At 33.5% G+C, this 18,263-nt stretch overlaps 1 protein-coding gene and 1 long non-coding RNA gene across 2 annotated transcripts; one reads left to right on the forward strand and one right to left on the reverse strand.

Annotated features, from left to right (window-relative positions):
• The first annotated feature begins 3,040 nt into the window (after nucleotides 1-3,040).
• LOC136066517 (uncharacterized) lies at nucleotides 3,041-3,701 on the forward strand. Its single transcript, XR_010628009.1, has 2 exons — nucleotides 3,041-3,075; nucleotides 3,440-3,701. It is a non-coding gene; the product is annotated as an uncharacterized LOC136066517 (long non-coding RNA).
• A 10,121-nt stretch (nucleotides 3,702-13,822) lies between these two features.
• Nucleotides 13,823-17,490, reverse strand: LOC111999830 (inosine-5'-monophosphate dehydrogenase 2). The gene is made up of 4 exons (XM_024031942.2): nucleotides 16,647-17,490; nucleotides 16,013-16,192; nucleotides 15,021-15,278; nucleotides 13,823-14,321 (listed from the first exon to the last, which is right to left on the reverse strand). Exons 1-4 carry the CDS (start codon nucleotides 17,487-17,489, stop codon nucleotides 14,250-14,252), a joined length of 1,353 nt encoding a protein of 450 aa, XP_023887710.2. The 5' UTR covers nucleotide 17,490; the 3' UTR covers nucleotides 13,823-14,249.
• Nucleotides 17,491-18,263: the final 773 nt, after the last annotated feature.

Genomic DNA, 18,263 nt, shown 5'->3' on the forward strand with positions numbered 1-18,263 from the left:
GAAATTCAAAATATTTATTTATTTATGTTGGAAGTGTTACATATTTCATGAGCATTATATTTTAAGAATATAGTGCATACGCTACATTACACTGAATGTTGTGAAAGCATGGGTGAAGTTTTATGGTATATTCTAAACTTGATCAGCAGGGGTAAAATTAGTGGGCCTTCCATGGTAAATGTTGTTTTTGATTGTAAGTTTTAGACACGGTTTTCTCATTGTGGGTAATTCATTGCTTCATGTCCCTACACAACTTATATTGTTTGTTCATTTATTAAAAATTTTTTTTCTCTTTGCTTTCTGTTCTACTATTAGGAGTAATTGGTGGAAATGTTTTATTGATCCAGCCATTTAGTTTAGTTTTAAACAGTAAGGCTTTTCTCTAGTTATTATACTTGTTGGTTGGGTCTGTTGTTAGTGGACATGGTAAATAATGCATATTGATATTTATTTCTAACCATTGGTTTAACGGCTGTTACTTTCACAAGGCCAGCCTGCAGTTTGTTTGCCCTCTGATAACTTAAGAGATTGGCATTCCACTTTATTCTCTTAATCAATTGGATTTAGTCACTATACAAGGAAATAGCCTACAGCCTGCAGTTTCTTTGTCTAGATTTTATTTTTACAGTTTTTAACATTTTGTTTGATCTGACTATTTGGGTGTTTGAGTTTCCGTAATAGGTTTTTTTGTTATTTAACATGGGTATTTGCAGTTCTGTACAAGGTCTTTTTTTTTTTTTTTTTTTCATGTGTGCTAGTTGTTTAAGGGAATGAATGAACTTTTCTTATCTTTGTTTTGTGTGGTACTAGGTCATGGATTCAATGGAGCCTACACAACCTGATGTTGCCACTACAAGACCAACCATGAGACCTCCTCGTCCACCGCAGGTGATATCTTCTTCTAATCCTAATAAGAGAAAATCATCATCAACGGCTTGGGACCACTTTGAGAGGTTTATAGATGAGGAAGGTATAACTAAGGCAAGATGCATATATTGTAGCAAGGAGTACATGGCTGATAGCAAAATTTATGGGACATCTAATTTAAAAAACCATACACCCATTTGTCCTGAATATCTTAATGAATTGCATGATGGACAAGAACCATTGTCCAAGGATGTAGAGGAGGGAAATCTAGTGCCTAGGACTTTTACAAATGTTGTGGGTAGAAAAGTTCTTGCTGAAATGATCATATTGGATGAGCTTCCATTTAGATTTGTAGAGAATCAAGGATTTAGAAGGTTTTGTAATGTCTTTCAACCTAATTTTAATATCCCATCTCGCTTCACGGTAGCTAAAGATGTGAGTCGGATTTATTTTGAAGAGAAGGATAAGTTGAGAAATGCCTTGAGAGGCCGTAGGCTTTGCCTTACCACTGACACATGGACTTCAATACAAAATTTTAATTACATGTGTCTTACTTGTCATTTTATAGATGATGATTGGAAGTTACATAAAAAAATTTTGAATTTTTGTATTGTTGATAATCATAAGGGGAAAACCATTGGCAAAATGGTTGAATCTTGTTTAGAAGAGTGGAATATTGAGGGGATTTTCACCTTGACGGTGGATAATGCTTCCTCAAATGACGTAGCCATTAGTTACTTGAAAGAAGCTACTAATATGTGGAAAGGTACTATTTTGGGGAATGAACTTATTCATGTGAGGTGTTGTGCTCACATCCTGAATCTTATTGTGACCGATGGCTTAAACATTCATAATAAGTCAATTGATAGGGTGCGTCATGCGTTAGATATGTGAAAGCTTCTCCAAATAGGTTACAAACCTTCAAGAGGTGTGTAGAGAAAGTGAAAATAGAGTCAAAGGCTATTCTATGTTTGGATGTGGCCACTAGATGGAACTCTACCTATAAAATGTTAGAAAATGCTGAAAAGTTTGAACATGCATTCAAGCGGATGGAACATGAAGATCTTGATTATATTTTACACTTTCGGGATGGGGACTATGATAGGAGACCTCAAATGAGGATGATTGGGAGACTTGTAGAAAATTTGTTAAGTTTTTGAAACTTTTTTATAATGCCACAAAGAGGTTTTCAGGTTCCTTGTATGTGACATCAAATGCTTTCTTTAATGAGATATATATGATTAAAACAAAGATAGATCACTTTTCTAGGAGTGAGGATCATTTTGTGTACTCAATGGCAAAAACAATGAAAGAGAAGTTTGATAAGTATTGGGGGAGCGGAGAGGATTCATCAAAGAAGGGAAATGTGCTTTTGTATGTTGCTGTGGTGCTTGATCCTCGAAAGAAGTTGGATTATTTGAATTATTGTTTATCAAATTTGTATGGGAAGAATGTTGCTAAGGTTATTACTGACCGTGTGGAAAGTGTATTGAAACGCTTGTATGAGCATTATAATTTAACTCATTCATCATATGTTTCTATACAAAGTGTGAGTGAGATATCAAGAATGGAAGGTGTTGGTGTTGATGATGATGATCCAGACAGATTTATTGCCTCTCAATACAAGGCTTTTAGGCAAGGAAAACAACCTGTTGGGTGTGAAGATGAGGTTACAAAATACTTGATGGAGAATATTGAAGGGGAAAATGACAAGACCTTTAATATACTGGCTTGGTGGAAGTGTAATGTTAATAAGTATAGTATACTATCTCGACTGGCACGAGATGTGTTGGCTGTACCTGTTTCTACTGTGGCTTCTGAGTCGGCATTTAGTACGAGAGGACGTATACTAGACCCATTCGTAGTTCACTTGCCGCTGAGATGGTACAATCTCTTATATGTACTCAAAATTGGCTTCAATCTTCAGTGCAAATTTCGTTTCGACAAGCCATGGATGATGTTGAACTATTTGAAGATTATGAAAAATGTAATGTTCTTAAAATTTATTAACTTGTGCTTTAACTGAAATTTAATATATCTTGTGTATTTAATATATCTTGTTAGTGCATTAAATGGAATTTAATATATATTGTTGTTCTAAATGTTTTGAAGCTTTTTTGGAAGGAAGTTAGCTTCACCTTCAGCAGCATTGCCTTCACTATCAAGCACTGTTACTAATCTTGACTTATCTGCCTACATACATTGCAGGTTTTGTTTATGCCCTTATAGTCTCTGTATCTCCATTATCCATTTTAATTTTTATTTGGATATTGTTAACACAATCATAATGACCATCTTACTTCTCTTTTTTCAATAAATTTTGTTCTTAGTTATGTTGGTTGTTTTGTTATTAGTTATGTTGAATGGGATGAAAAATCTAAATTAATACTAATAATTTTTTTTAAATGATTTGTACCTTGATTCCTCTGCTGAAGTTTGACATACTTTTGATGTCCTGTTAATACAAAAGTAGATAGAATTACTTGAAATTAAGAATATATCAAATTTGTCTTAAAAAAATTTACTCTTGCTGGAACTAATTATTTCAGCTCTAATTTTACTTGAACTCTAGGTGCTATGTGAGAAGATATTGTGTAGAGAAGATCCATGAAACTGTTGTGCTTTTGATCACAAATGTTGGCGGCATCATTTAAAAGGTGGGAGTCTTGCTAGGATTGAAGATGGGAGGCTTCTTGATGATAGCCAAACTTGTGTTTGTAGAAATGATTGTGTTCTTATAAATTTACTTAACAGTTGTTTTAGGGGTCAGCTGTCATTAACTTATTATCTATTTTGGCATTTCAAAGTTCAGTTAGTTTTAACTTTTAGTTGAATTCGTGGGGGTGATATATGGATTAGTTTCATTCTTGCTATTTGCATTTGGAATTGATTTTGGAAAATATTTTGGTTGATGATAATGTAAGGACCTATTCCTAATCCTTGACACTCCCCTCTGTGTTTGAGGGAGAGAAGGTTAGGCTTGAAGATTAGATGTTAAGGGAAAGACCAACCATGAATAAATGCTTTCAAATGAATCAAACCAATCAGCTTTTTGTTAACAGTGGAAGTCCAGTAATTGAGCTTATTCATTAGCTAATAGCAGCAAGATATACTGATATAGATTACACTAATAGCATGACCTTAAGGTGTGAACAAATCCATGTTTAAATCTTCAATCTTCATGTTCTCTGGCAAACTCCATGTACCAGCCCCAAAAGGTAGTAGCTCAAAATCATGGCCTTTGAAGTCTATTGCTTTCCCAATGAACCTTTCTGGGTTAAAAAAAAAGACCAACCCGAGACCCGGAAACCCGACCCGATTGCAGACCCGATTTTTCGGTTCGGGTCGAGTTTCAGACAGTCACACCCGATTCCTATCGGGTCGGGTTTCGGGTCACAGTGAACCCGACCCGACCCGACCCAATATCAGTCCTAATGGACGCCACCTTCAACTTGTGTAGCTCCTGTCCGGACCTGAACAAACCAAATAAAAGATTGTTGTCAGTCCATATTATCATATACCGATTAGTCGTCAAGATTACATCTTCTGAGAATAGCTAAACCAAGCCAATGTCTAAGAAAATTTGTAAAGAATTACACTTTTTCCATATAACAATGGAGAACGGGCGGGCGGGGGGTGGAGTGGGGAGAGAGAGAATGAGGAAAAAAAAAGAGGAAGAATAAGAATGAAGAGGAGACATTTTGCTCATGTAAAGTAACTCACACACTAAAGTGGGATCGCACCAACCATGAAACTCACACCACCACCAAGGGTGGAATGCCAAATGCACCATGCCCCATCTCAAAAACCCATTTCAATTGATTTCAAGAGGAAAGTGGTGCTATTAAAGGCACAAGGAACATCCAAGAGGACATATTAAGAGAGACTTTCAGAATGAAACCCACCTTTATGACTATATACCTTTGATCACTCCCTTTAGTCATAGCTTCTAGGGATCCATTACCTCTGTATTTTTTTGACCCGTCGACCATTCTGGTATTGCAAATTTAACAATTTATAACTACTGAAATATTGACTTAAGCAAAAGCCAATCATTTGCCACTCCACAAAAAGTAAAACTTTCATGAAGCAATAAAAAGTTGAAAACAAGACTACTTTTAAGGAGTTCACCCCTCCAAATAGCTTTGACACACACGACAGGCACAAATCAATTACATGCAAGGAATATGACTAAACTTTTACAGTCTTCTGTACATAAATCAAAATGACTTCTTAGCCATTCACTGACTCTTTAATCACAAAATTTGTAATAGATATGTGCTATTCATGTACAGAACCCAATTTATCCTAATGACTTTTGCTACAAAACACATTCAATAAAGGATATGCGGCACTAAAGGTCAAATTTCGATCTAAACCAAAATTTATCTGAAAGCATTTAGAGAATCCAAGACTAAATTGCACCTGCAGCTTGCAAACAACTTAAGATTTATTTTTAACACGAACAAAAATACTATATACTGCAACCTATCACTCAACATCACCCTCAGGAAGTGAACTCCCAAGTCTCCAACAATTGGGGTCAGCATATATCACCAACGTGTCCAAGCCATTGCATATTATAAGAAGTACTTAGTTTGGGTAGCAACAATTTTTGTATTTGTAGATTTATGTGCAGTTAAATTTTCATTCCCATTAAGGGTAACTGCGTCAATTAACTCCTATGCTCCCAGAAGTTTCAATGAGTACCTTGAGATAATTAGTTCACCAACTTGTGACCCGATCACTGCCCCAACATAATTCTGTTATCCAAAATAATTAACTTCCCGCCAGTCCAACAGAATCCAAGTCAATCTTTTACCGTCCAAAATTTCTGCTTAACTCCATCAAAAGGATCAACGGCCTAGATTGAAAGAACCCGCGTAACGAACAGTATATAAGCAAGCAACACTAACAGCTTTTCCCTCCTAAATTTCAAGCTCTTCAAATTCTCTCTCTCTCTCTCTGAATCACAGAGAATCCATGGCTGGTAGAGAAACAACAAGTTTGTTGGTTCTGATACTGATTGCTTTGCCAGTTTTAGTATTCGCAATTCAAACTCTGAGAACTGAGCCTTCAAGGAAGGAAGATCGGGAGTACAAGGAAAGCGATTACATTCCTTTCTTCGCCAACACAGCTTTTCCTAATCAAAATCCATGGTAATTGATTTCCTCATTTCTCTGTGAAATCTCATATTTTCCAACGTTTGCTTATGATCTTCTATGTGAACTTGAGCTTGGAATTTGATTTTTTATTCTTTTGATTTGGTTCTAATATTTGCTTATTTTACCTATAATTCTCTGTGTTCTGAGCTTCACTTTGGTTGCTGAGAATTTCTTTTTCTCTTTTTTATCTATCGAACTTGTGCTAAGTAAAGTAGAGTTTAGGTCTCAATATCTTGATTTTGTTTAAGAAACCGTTTGTTTAGTAAATAATTTTTCATTGTTATAGTGATAGAAAAAAAAAAAAAAAAATCAGTGAGGCATATTCATATTTTGATTTTGAGCTTCATGATACTTTGTTCTTTCCACTTGCAGTGAGGCATATTCATATTTTGATTTACTATTCTGCCATCCTGGAGGTAAGAATAAACTCTCTTTGGCCCTTGGTTTGTTGCAGCAAAATTAGTGATAAATATGATTATCATTCCTAATCCTAAGCATTTTCTAAGTTCTAACCGACATCGATCGCGATATACAGATCCAATACCCAACAGAAAGAAATCGTTCGAAGAAGTTATAGCAGGGGATTGCTATATGAACACTGGGTATGAATTGAGGTTCATGAAGGAAACAAAGAAGAAACTTCTTTGTGAGAAGAATCAGAAGAGAGATGAAGTTGCGAAATTTAGGGATGCCATTGCAGCTGATACTGCGTACGAGATGTACTACGATAATAACTTTCGCTTGAGAGAGCAAGTTGGAGTAAATGCTCTCTTACAACAATGTTATAGACACTATAAATTTCACAACTTATTTACATTTGAGGTGCAAGAATGTGATTAGTGCAACATGACTCTCACATAAGACTATTATTAACATCATCTATATATATCTAAAAGCTGAAGCGTAGCATTTATTGTTGCTACGCTCCAGTTGAGCCACATCAGCGTCCATCTCATTATCATTTTCTTTTCAATTTCCTATAATTGTTTTTAATATTTACTTTTTATTTTATTTTATTTTAATATTTACACTTTTTTCAACTTTTTTTCACCCTTACCTTTTCATCTCCTCACTACCTTCTACATAAATACTATTCTTCTTCTTTTCATCTCCCCACTACCCTCTACATAAATATTATTATTCTTCTTTCTCTTCACCTTCCTTTATTTTCTCTCTTCTTATTCACACTCTCTTACTATAAATTTGTAACTATCTATTCCATTTTATGCATGGTTTTCTCTCACAAAAAAAGGTTCTCTCTCTCGCTCTCTCTCTCTCTCTCTCTCAATTTTTTGATGAATTTTTTATACATTCTTTTATTTATGCCAAATTACTAATCTTTGGGAATTCATTCTCTCATTTTTCTCACTTAATTTAATTGGGTAGTTTGCCGGAATTCAAAAAAAGGTTCTCTCTCTCTTTCTCTCTCAATGTTTTGATGGATTTTTTTATACATTCTTCTATTGATGCCAAATTACTAATCTTTGGGAATTCTTTATATCTTATTTCTTTTTCTTTTTTTCTACACTAGAATCATTATGCTCATTTTCTCACTTAATTTAATCAGGTAGTTTGCCGGAATTCAAGTAATACCAGACAATAAGGAATTTTACGGCATTGAAGATCGCCTAAATATATACCAGGCAAAAGCTGAAAGTCAACAAATTAGTGGAGCTATGATTAAGCTTCAAACAGGATTGATGGTATTGCCAATGTTCTTTAATTAGCATCCTTATTTCTATTTCTCTATACATGTTTCCTAGAATTAGAATTAGTCCCATTTTTACACTTATTTTTTAAAATCTTTTTATCTCTACAAATATATCATTTTAATATATTTTTTTGTGTGTATTTCATTAATATTTTTTAAGGTGAATCATATTCTTCTAACTTTGTTGTAGTGTGTTACATTTGCTTAATATACAACTCATCTCTTAAGGAATAAGGAAATTATCATAATAATAAAAAATCGTCACAAAATTACAATGTTAACTTAACTAAAATTAAAATAAAACTAAAGAAATAAAAATAGATTTTATAATAATTTATTTGTCAACAAACTGGTAGGCATATTCAAATTCCTATTTCCAAAAACAACTAAGTATTAATCCAAACCAAAATTCAATCAAAATTATAAAGGGAAAGAAAAGACTTTTTGATGGGAAATTAAAAAAACACAATACAAAAACACATATTTAAAAAAAAAAAAAAAAAACATCAATCTTAATTAGAGTTATGAGAAAAAACAAAAATCTTTTATGTGCAATTGTTCTCTTTATTGGTATTTATTGTTATATATATATATTTAGTTTACTTTTTTTTTATTCTCATCTTATGTTATTCAACATTTGAATTCAATCAAATCTTCCACATCACTAAATTATTTATATTTCTCTCTCTCTCTCTCTCTCTCTCTCTCTCTCTCTCTCTCTTTTAATAATTAAACATGAAATATTTTATTTAAATTCAAATCAATAAAATTATCCTTAAAAAATTGTACTTTTTTTTTTTTTTACATTTACTCTTTGTCCAAGCTTTTTCCTTATCTTTATCTTTTCATATCCCCATTACCTTAATATCACTATTCATCTTCCCATGTCTTCCATATCATTAAATTATTTATATTTTCTCTCCTTTTTATTTAAAAAAATTAAAATTTTAAAATTTTACTTAAATTCAATAAATAAAAGTGTCATCATAAAGTGGAGTAATATTAGGGACACACTCATTCTCAAACTCAATATATCAAAGGAAAAATATAATACAAAACAAATGCCAATTGGGAAACCCTAAATGAAAAAAATAATAATAATAAGGATATCAAACCAAATATAATATAAAGAATAGTTATGGATATACTAACTTAAGGGTAGCAAAATTAAATGAAAAAAAAAAAAAAAACTACAATGCATATTTAATGCAATAAAATCATCATTAAATTTTGGAAATCAGTAGGTTGCTCATAGAGAGAGAGGAGAGAGAGAGAGAGAGAGAGAGAGAGAGAGAGAGAGAGAGAGAGAGAGAGAGAGAGAGAGAGAGAGAGAGAGAGAGAGAGAGAGATGGCAAAGAAAAAAAAATGTCAATTAGTAACTATTAATTGGAAAACAAAGAGGTTGTAAGGAGAAGTAAAAATAAAAAATAAATATGACCAATATGGAGAACATTAAAAACTTTATAGTGCAATAAAATCAATTGTTACATTCACTTAAAAAATTGAATCAATAATTAAACACAATCATAGCAATATATTTAAACTTAAAACTAATCAAACTCTAATTCATAAATAAAAGGATATTTTCTCATGTAATAATAGAAATTACATAAGAAATAAAGTTAGAAAATTTTGAAATCCTTTTTTTGACATTTCATTTAACTTTATATATATATGTGTGTGTGTGTGTGTGTGTGTGTAATCTTCATACACAATTACATTTAAAAATCTAATAAATTAAACAATGCTACATCTCATTTGACACCTCTGTTATGAAAATCATTAGCCAGTAAATATATAATAATAGTAAAAACCGTTATAAATGAAATTATGAAAAAAAAGTGATAAAACTAATTAGCTACTATCATTATGAAGTAGTAGTCTATGATTTTACACATCTAAAGAAGTGGAATATATAAAGTTTACTTAAGGTATATGTAAAGATTCACATTAAAAGAAAGATATGTAAAGGTTAAAAAAATGTATATTCTATAAATAAATAAAAAGGTATATGTAAGGTTTTTATTAAATTAAAAGAAAATGAAAAATCAATTATTAACAACAACAACAACAACAACAACAATAATTATAATATAGGGGTAATTACATTCCCATTCCTTGAGGTTTGAGGAAATGACACTCTACCCCAAACTTGAAAGGAAAAAATATTTTCATCCTTTACATTTGTTTGACCAAACTTTGTGAAATTAATATTAAAATATTGTGTACTAATTTGATTGTTCTTAAGGTAGGTTCCAAAATTATCCTTAATTTTAAAATTAAATTCCCTTATTTTAAAATTTTAAATTAAAGCATATTTCAAAATATTAAGTAGTGTCTTTTGCTTTTTTTTTTCCCCCCATTTCTTTTCCCAATGAGTTATGGAGAGATTTGTCATTTCAAATGTTTTGGTATTTTATAAATTTGTATTTTAATTCTAAAGTTATGAGAAGTGTCTTTACTAAACATGGTTAAACATTTATAAACAGATTCTTAAATAAATTTAAAATATTATGTTATTAATATGAATGGGAGAGTGTTATTACTTATTACCTCAAATATATTTAATAAGATCACCTTAAAAAAAAAATTATCTCGCGCAATGCGTGGGTTTGCGACTAGTTTTTATTATACACCAATCACAACCTACCACTTAGCAATTGCGGGAAAAAAATGTGAAATTTGTTGTGCATTTAGACTTACTGAATCTCCTAACATATACCTTGGAGAATTGTAGGAACAGCCATCATGATGGAGTCTACCTAATTAATTTCAAAGGGTACTTTCAGTTATTAATTTCGAAAGGAACTTTCTAGTTATTAATGCTTATCTAAATTTTCATCCCCTAATGGGTGTTTTACCTAAAATGACTTCCCTTAGTTGTTAATTTAGCATGCTGATGCAAATCTGTAAGCCATTCAAGTCTTTTGTTGCATATGTTTGCGTAGTAGTGAACTAAGAGAAGACTACAACTCTTATACCTGAGTAGTTCTTTTATTTCCATGAAGCAATATACTAATGCCTTTTCATCTAATATATATCTATCTATCTATCTATCTATCTATCTATCTATTGATCCAAGTCTGTCTACAATGCAGATCTGTCTTTCGTGGGGGATCAGTTGCCATTTTCATGTTTGCGTATGGTCTCTATTTCTATGCTAGAGCAAACGCCAGAATTTCAATGAACCTGATAGTGTTTCTGGGCTACAATGCTTGCATATTCTGAAAATAATTGAAAGCAAGGCTACATATCCGTTTATTTCATACAAATAGTCACCCCAATTCAAGTATCAGTCAATGTCGCCTTGTAGAGATGCAGAGGATGGTGATTGTAGCAATCCTGGACCTCTTGGTCTTGTATGAGGTGGTCATGACATGGTGTCACGGTTGGTGGCGGTGCCCTGGTGCAAAGGGTGGTGGTTCTGGAAAGAGTCCCTTACAAAAAGGTTTCTTGGTGGAGGCATATTTTCCTCCAATCAGTTTGAATTGTAGTACTCAATTCCATTCTGATCAACATCCGGTACCCTATGCCCGGACCAAAACAATAAATGAAAAACTGGAAGAGTCAGATTTATTTCTCCAAAAAAATCTTCCATGTTCAATGACTTCTACTTTGAATTTAAATTTTAAATTCAGGTTGGAAATTAAGGAAATAACATAAATGGAACATGATTGACGAAGAAAAGGTATGAACAGCATAACCCTAATTAGTGATCTCACGCAATTTGATTTCATCACCAACAATATCTAATCTAACTGAGAAAAAAATAATGTAGCTTATATAGTGAAAAGGGCATTACTACTATTAAGTGAGAACAAGGTTGCCATATGAAGTTGGCATTCTTACTGAATAACAAAGATGTGATGCCCCTCAAAAAAAAAAAAAAACAAAACAAAACAAAACAGAACAAAGATGTGATGGAAATTAGAATGAGTAGACATTCCGATTATAAAATTGTAGTATAATGCCAATTTATACAACATATATATATATATATATTCTTATTCGTGTTATTCATATGCCTGGGGGATTGGCATTTACCAATCATGTTCAATTAAGGGTAATTTCGTCATAATTAATCAATTATTTCTCAAATTCCAGAAGTTTTCAAGGGGTACCGTGAGATCAGGGTCAGACCCAGGTGGGGGCCAGCCGGCCAGGCCTTCACTGGGTCCAATTTATTTATTTATTTATTGTTATTATATATATTTCATTTTTGTAATTGGCCCTCTTCCAAAACTTTTAGTCCCTTCTTCTTAATAAGTTTAATTAGCCTCACTTAAATAACAACTATCCAACTCAAAAACTTAATAAAACCAATAAAATCATTCACAATGGTAATTGTATTTTAGGGGGGGAAAAAACTATTTTACCACAAAAAAATAATGTGTTATTGGAGAAAGTAAAGCTAAACTTTTTGTAACTACAGTAAACTGGTTTAAATACCAACTGACTATAGCAAGTTGTTAAAAATAAAATTCAATATTTTATTAAAATTATATCTCTTCCTTCAATTAAAAAACTCAAATTTTCTCTCTTCCTTTATTTTTAATGAGTTGTATATATTATTTTAAATGAAGTGATAAAATATATATATATATATATATATAGAACATTTGATATTGGATGTATTGTAAAATGACTATAGCAAGTTGTTAAAAATAAAATTCAATATTTTATTAAAATTATATCTCTTCCTTCAATTAAAAAACTCAAATTTTCTCTCTTCCTTTATTTTTAATGAGTTGTATATATTATTTTAAATGAAGTGATAAAATATATATATATATATATATATAGAACATTTGATATTGGATGTATTGTAAAGTGAGAAAATAAAATAGATAAAGTAAGTTTTTAAAATGCTAAAAGCTAAAAATTTTAACATCACCACTGTAAATGCTCTAACTTCAAAAAAAAAATCCTAACCAGCCTTGTATTCAATGGCGAAACTAGGAATTTATTTTTAGAGGGAGCCATACATAAAATTAGACAATAATTTTGTACATTTATATTTATTTTTCTTTATTAATTTTGATTTTTTTAAGCTCTCGCTAGCTTAAAATTCTAAGTCCGTCCTAACGTGATATAGTAATTTCACCAAGTTGTGACTCCATCGCTGCCCCCGACTAATTCTGTTTTGCAAAATAACAAACTACCCGCCGGTGCAACATTATCCAAGTCTATCTTTCACCGTCCAAAATTTCTGATTAACTCCACCTAAACAATCAACGGCTTAGATTCAATAATAATAAAAGAAAAAGTATATATAAGCAACCAATTCTAACAGCTTTTCCCTCCTAAATATTCAAGCTCCTCAAAATCTCTCTCTCAGAATCGCAGAGAATCCATGGCTGATACTGGTTTCTTGGTTCTGGTACTGGTTGCTCTGACAACTCTGGCTTTCGCAACTGTTTGGACTCGGAGAAATGCGCCAATACAACACAATTATTGTTTATTCTTTCGTTCTTTCTTATATGTTTTAAGTTTTAACCACTACCTTCCAAATAATTGTTCTAGATTAAAAGTACTTGGCAGAACTGCCATACGTTTGGCTTTATATCCCTTTTCTGCCACGCATAAAGGCATATTCTTAGAATCCAGTACTATTCAAAATTGAGTAATGAGAGGGACACAAAATTCTATAATCTTTTTCACAACAAAATTTCAAACTCTCACCTTATAATAGAGCCTTGCAATTTACGTAAAACACCGTGAACCACATAAATGAAGCAGGGGGCAAGTGTAGCGGAGAAAACTGTCATATCTGCATTTGAAAATAATGTACAAACCTATCTAAAGGAAAATTATTGTGTACTTTAGTAAACTAGAACAATGCAATGAATAATAAAAAGTATCATTTCATAAACTTAAACGTTGCTAGTCTATTGAGCATTCATTAAAATTCATTAATGCTTGATAACATTTTATTTTTATTTTTTTAATAAAAAAAGGTAATAAAAAGCTATAATAATTCAATGCTCACCGCAAATGTTTATCTTTCTTTTTCTTATCAAAAAAATAATAATAATAATTCATATATTATCCTCTCACACATGGAGAGCATGCAAACACATTTTTGCCTTTTTTTTTTTTTTTTTTTTAACCAATGCCTATTGCACTGTTCATGGAACATAAACAGTGCAAATAGACAATAAACAGTGTTTTTGATGTGAACAGTAATCCAAATTTTTTCTTTTTTTTTTTTGTTTTTTTTTTGTTTTCAGTTTTTAGCAAAATAAATAATATCCAAACCCACACATGATTGTCAATGGAATAAAGGCAGATTGAAGATATCATGCTCAACAACAAAAATTTGGGTGCTTCTCTTCAGGGGCCTCCAGGGGAGAATGATCAACGACTTCATATAACAGATAGCCAGGCTGGTTAACCCGAATGTTACTCATTATAAATTAGCAATTCCACTGCAGGGTGAACCACAGACAATTTCCAGCCAGAACACAGCCACGGCAACAATAACATAAGCACAAGGGAGTCTAATATCAAAATGGTTTCTTTTCATAAGAAACTAGGCCATGGACACCACCTTCAACTTGCGCAGCTCCTGTCCGGACCTGAACAAACCAAATAAAAGAACATGGTCAGTCCATATAATCATATACTGATTAGTCATCAAGATTACATCTTCTGCAGAATAGCTAAACCAAGCCAATGTCTAAGGAAATTTGTAAAAAATTACACTTTTTCATTATAACAATGGAGAACCCAAGGGGGGGGGGGGGGTGTTGAAGTGAAGAAAAGAAGAAGAAGAAGAATGAAGAGGAGACATTTTGCTCATGCACTAAAGTGGGGATCACACCAACCATGAAACTCACCACCACCAAGGGTGGAATGACATATGCACTATGCCCCATCTCATTTCAATTGATTTCAAGAGGAAAAAGGTGTTATTAAAGGGACAAGGAACATCCAAGAAGACATATTAAGATAAAAGTTTCAGAATGAAACCCACCTTTATGACTATATATCATATTTAAGTTGCATCCAATGGTAGGATTCTAGATAGCTATATTTTTCTTTCAAATAAGTACAAATTTCCTCCCTTATCATTAGGGTGATATTTGTAGTGATGAGCTAGGACAATATTAATGGCTTTTAGCAGAAGAATAGGTAATGACCTGAGTAATTGATAACAAGGCCACCTCTTATCGAAGTTTACAGCCACAAATTTCTTGATATATAGTTCCATAAAGAACATCAGATCATGCTCAAAGCCACAGGGAGAAAAAGTAAAATACAATGATAAACCATACCTCTAGCCTTAATACCCCTCCTCTTAAGAGATCATGAGCAGACTTCAGAGAGGAAGCACCAAGATCTTGGAACCCCTGCTTTACTGCTTGCATAGTGTAAGGTACAAACTTCAGAACAGAACCTTTATCTGCAACTGCTCCAACAACGCCCTGAGCAATTTTTAGCTTGGTTGTATCACCCAAATACCTTTGATCACTCCCTTTAGTCATAGCTTCTAGGGATCCCATACCTCTGTATTTTTTTACCCGACGACCATTCTGGTATTCCAAATTTAACAATTTATTATTACTGAAATATTGACTTAAGCAAAATCCAATCATTTGCCACTCCACAAAAAGTAAAACTTTCATGAAGCAATAAAAAGTTGAAAACAAGACTACTTTTAAGGAGCTCACACCTCCAAATAGCTTTGACACACACAACAGGCACAAATCAATTACATGCAAGGAATATTACAGTCTTCTGTACATAAATCAAAATGACTTCTCAGCCATTCACTGACTCTTTAATCACAAAATCTATAAAAGATGTGCTATTCACGTACAGAACCCCATTTTATCTTAATGAATTTTTGCTACAAAACACATTCGATAAAGGATATGAGGCACTAAAGGTTAAATTTTGATCTAAATCAAAATTTATCTGAAAGCATTAAGAGAATCCAAGACTAAATTGCTTATCAAAAAAAAGAATCCAAGACTAATTTGCACCTGCAGCTCACAAAAAACTTAAGTTTTGTTTTTAACATATAATTTACAAAAAGAATATAACAGCGCATACTTTTTTTAAAAAGTAGAATCACATCCAATTATGAGTTGCAAACATTCCCAGCAATACAAAATTTACACATAAAAAATTACAGAATGCCAAAAAAGAGACGAATGCTTAATGGCAATAAAGGAACCGTGAAAGAAACAAATTTGTTTCACAGCTGAGCAGTATATCATCTACTTCAGCAATAAAAGAGGAAATTATCTTAGCAGTGTCATACCTGATATTCATAAGACCCAGGAGCCTCCTCACTTCCAGCTAAAAAGCTTCCCATCATTACAGTAGATGCCCCTAGGACCAAAGCCTTGACAATATGTCCAGAATTAGAAATTCCACCATCGGCAATGACAGGCACACCGTACTTTGAAGCAATAGAAGCAACCTTGTAAACAGCAGTAGCCTAGAAAGTAGCAATAAGACAATAAAAAATATGTTAATTAAGTATATGGAAAGCATGCCACCACTAAACATGATATTGTGATTACTTCCCCCCACATTCAAATCTTCTTTCGGACAAAACCTTAGCTACCAATATAATTAACAATCTACCACTAGCACACCATTTATCTCCTTTCACAACGTTCACCCAAACTTCGTCACTCCATAACCGATCAAATCAAAAACACAAAATCCAAACAACCCCACAAATTAAAACACAAATAAACAACAATCAAATGAAATCCCATAATCCAATATGTATACACACACCCATCCACCACTACAAACCTAGTAACAATTCTAATCAAAACACATTTATTCTAAGTAAACAATACACTATCATGCTATCTAATCCATTTCACAATCAAAACACACACACACACACATCAAACCAATGAAGCTGAAAATGGATATACCTGCCCGCGCCCAACAGCGCAAACCTCCTGCGTAGTACAAATTGACCCGGACCCCATCCCGACTCTCAACCCATCGACACCCGCCTTAATCAAATTCTCCGCCTGCGCAGCCGTCACAACATTCCCCCCAATCACATCAAGCCCCGGATACACTCTCTTCACATACTTAATCATCTCAATCTGATAAATTGAGTTCCCTTGCGAACTATCCAACACCACCACGTCCACTCCTTCCTTCACCAATCCCTCTAATCTCTCCTTATCGCTCTCCCTCGTCCCGATAGCCGCCCCGACCCGCCACCCTCCGTCGGGCCCCACCGTTCCCCCCAACGCCAATCTCGGGTTCCCCTTCACTCTCTCCACGTCTTCCTTCATCACCACATCCACCACCTCGCTCTCCGCCGCCACGTCAGCATTTCCCCTCACCAAAACCCCCAAATCCGAGTCTTTCTCTTTGAAAAACGATTCAATCTGATCCAAACTTTGATTCCACGGAACAACGATGTCGTTCGAAGTCTTCATATACGATTTCACTTCAGAACCTTTTCTTTCTTCTTCGAGATTCAGCCAATCGGACTTCGACACGTAGCCGACGAACTTCGACGTCGGAGAGCCCGATTCGGTGACCAGAACGAACGGAGACGAAGCGTCGAAGTCGTCGAGGGACGAAATGCGGTGCGAGGGAGAGAGGAAAGTAGGGGAAGAGAGGAAAGGGACGCGGCGAGACTTGACGGAGCGGACCATGGCGGCTTGGACCTGAGCGGAGAGGTTGGGGTGGATGATTCCGATGCCACCGAGCGAGGCCACGGCGGCGGCCATGGCGGATTCGGTGACGGTGTCCATTGGAGAACAAATACATAACTACTTATTACGTAAACAGTATTCTGCAATACCTGGATTCCTAATGTGCTGTCATCCGTGATCATTTGGAAAAATAGATGGTAGGTTTTTTTTTTTGTCAAATCGGGCTTGCTTTCTAATAATAAAGTTGAATTGGGGCTGTTTAATATGGTTTAATTTATGGTAAGAGACATGTGTTTTAATTTTTAAATGTTACTGTTGATTTTACTTTTATTCTTACATATTTACTTCCTATGAAGTTGTGGGTTTTTAGTTAACTCAATATTAAAGTCTCTAATGATTGTATAAGAGATTTAGAGTTCAACCCTTGCCTTACCAAAAACTGATTGATGTCTTTGGTCTAATGAATAAGAACTATCATCAGGAGCGGATGCCATTATTGAAACTCTCTATAAAAAAAAAAACTTTCTATGAGATTTTAGCTCTGTAATTGTTTCTTTTATATTTTTTTATATAGGATGCTCAGTAGGAAATAGGTGGTTTATCTACATCACATATACTGTGTAGTAAACTCTGTAGCAAATGGCCTCACGAAAAGGGGAGGGAGCCAGCTAACCTTTTGGAATTGTACTATGAATGTCCATTTTTTGTATTATGTAAATATTTCTAGGACTTTTTGTGTATAGGGATTCCACGAGAGTGCCCTTAATTCCTATAATTAGGCACCTTTTATGGGTGTCTCATGACGACTCTGACGTACTAGCTATTATCTAAATACATTTCCGTTCTTACCAACAGCAGCAAAAAAAAAAAAAA

The sequence above is a fragment of the Quercus suber genome, unplaced genomic scaffold (assembly GCF_002906115.3).
Source record: "Quercus suber isolate HL8 unplaced genomic scaffold, Cork oak 2.0 scaffold_37, whole genome shotgun sequence".
In the NCBI taxonomy this organism is placed as follows: Eukaryota; Viridiplantae; Streptophyta; class Magnoliopsida; order Fagales; family Fagaceae; genus Quercus; species Quercus suber.

What these genes read in the sequence shown, in the direction of transcription:
- LOC111999830 (XM_024031942.2), bottom strand. Translation starts at nt 17,489, where the DNA reads ATGGACACCGTCACCGAATCCGCCATGGCCGCCGCCGTGGCCTCGCTC. An exon ending in GCGCTGTTGGGCGCGGGCAG is followed by an intron (nt 16,193 to 16,646) that starts GTATATCCATTT and finishes GCTACTTTCTAG; the next exon opens with GCTACTGCTGTTTACAAGGT. An exon ending in CTGGGTCTTATGAATATCAG is followed by an intron (nt 15,279 to 16,012) that starts GTATGACACTGC and finishes TTGGAATACCAG; the next exon opens with AATGGTCGTCGGGTAAAAAA.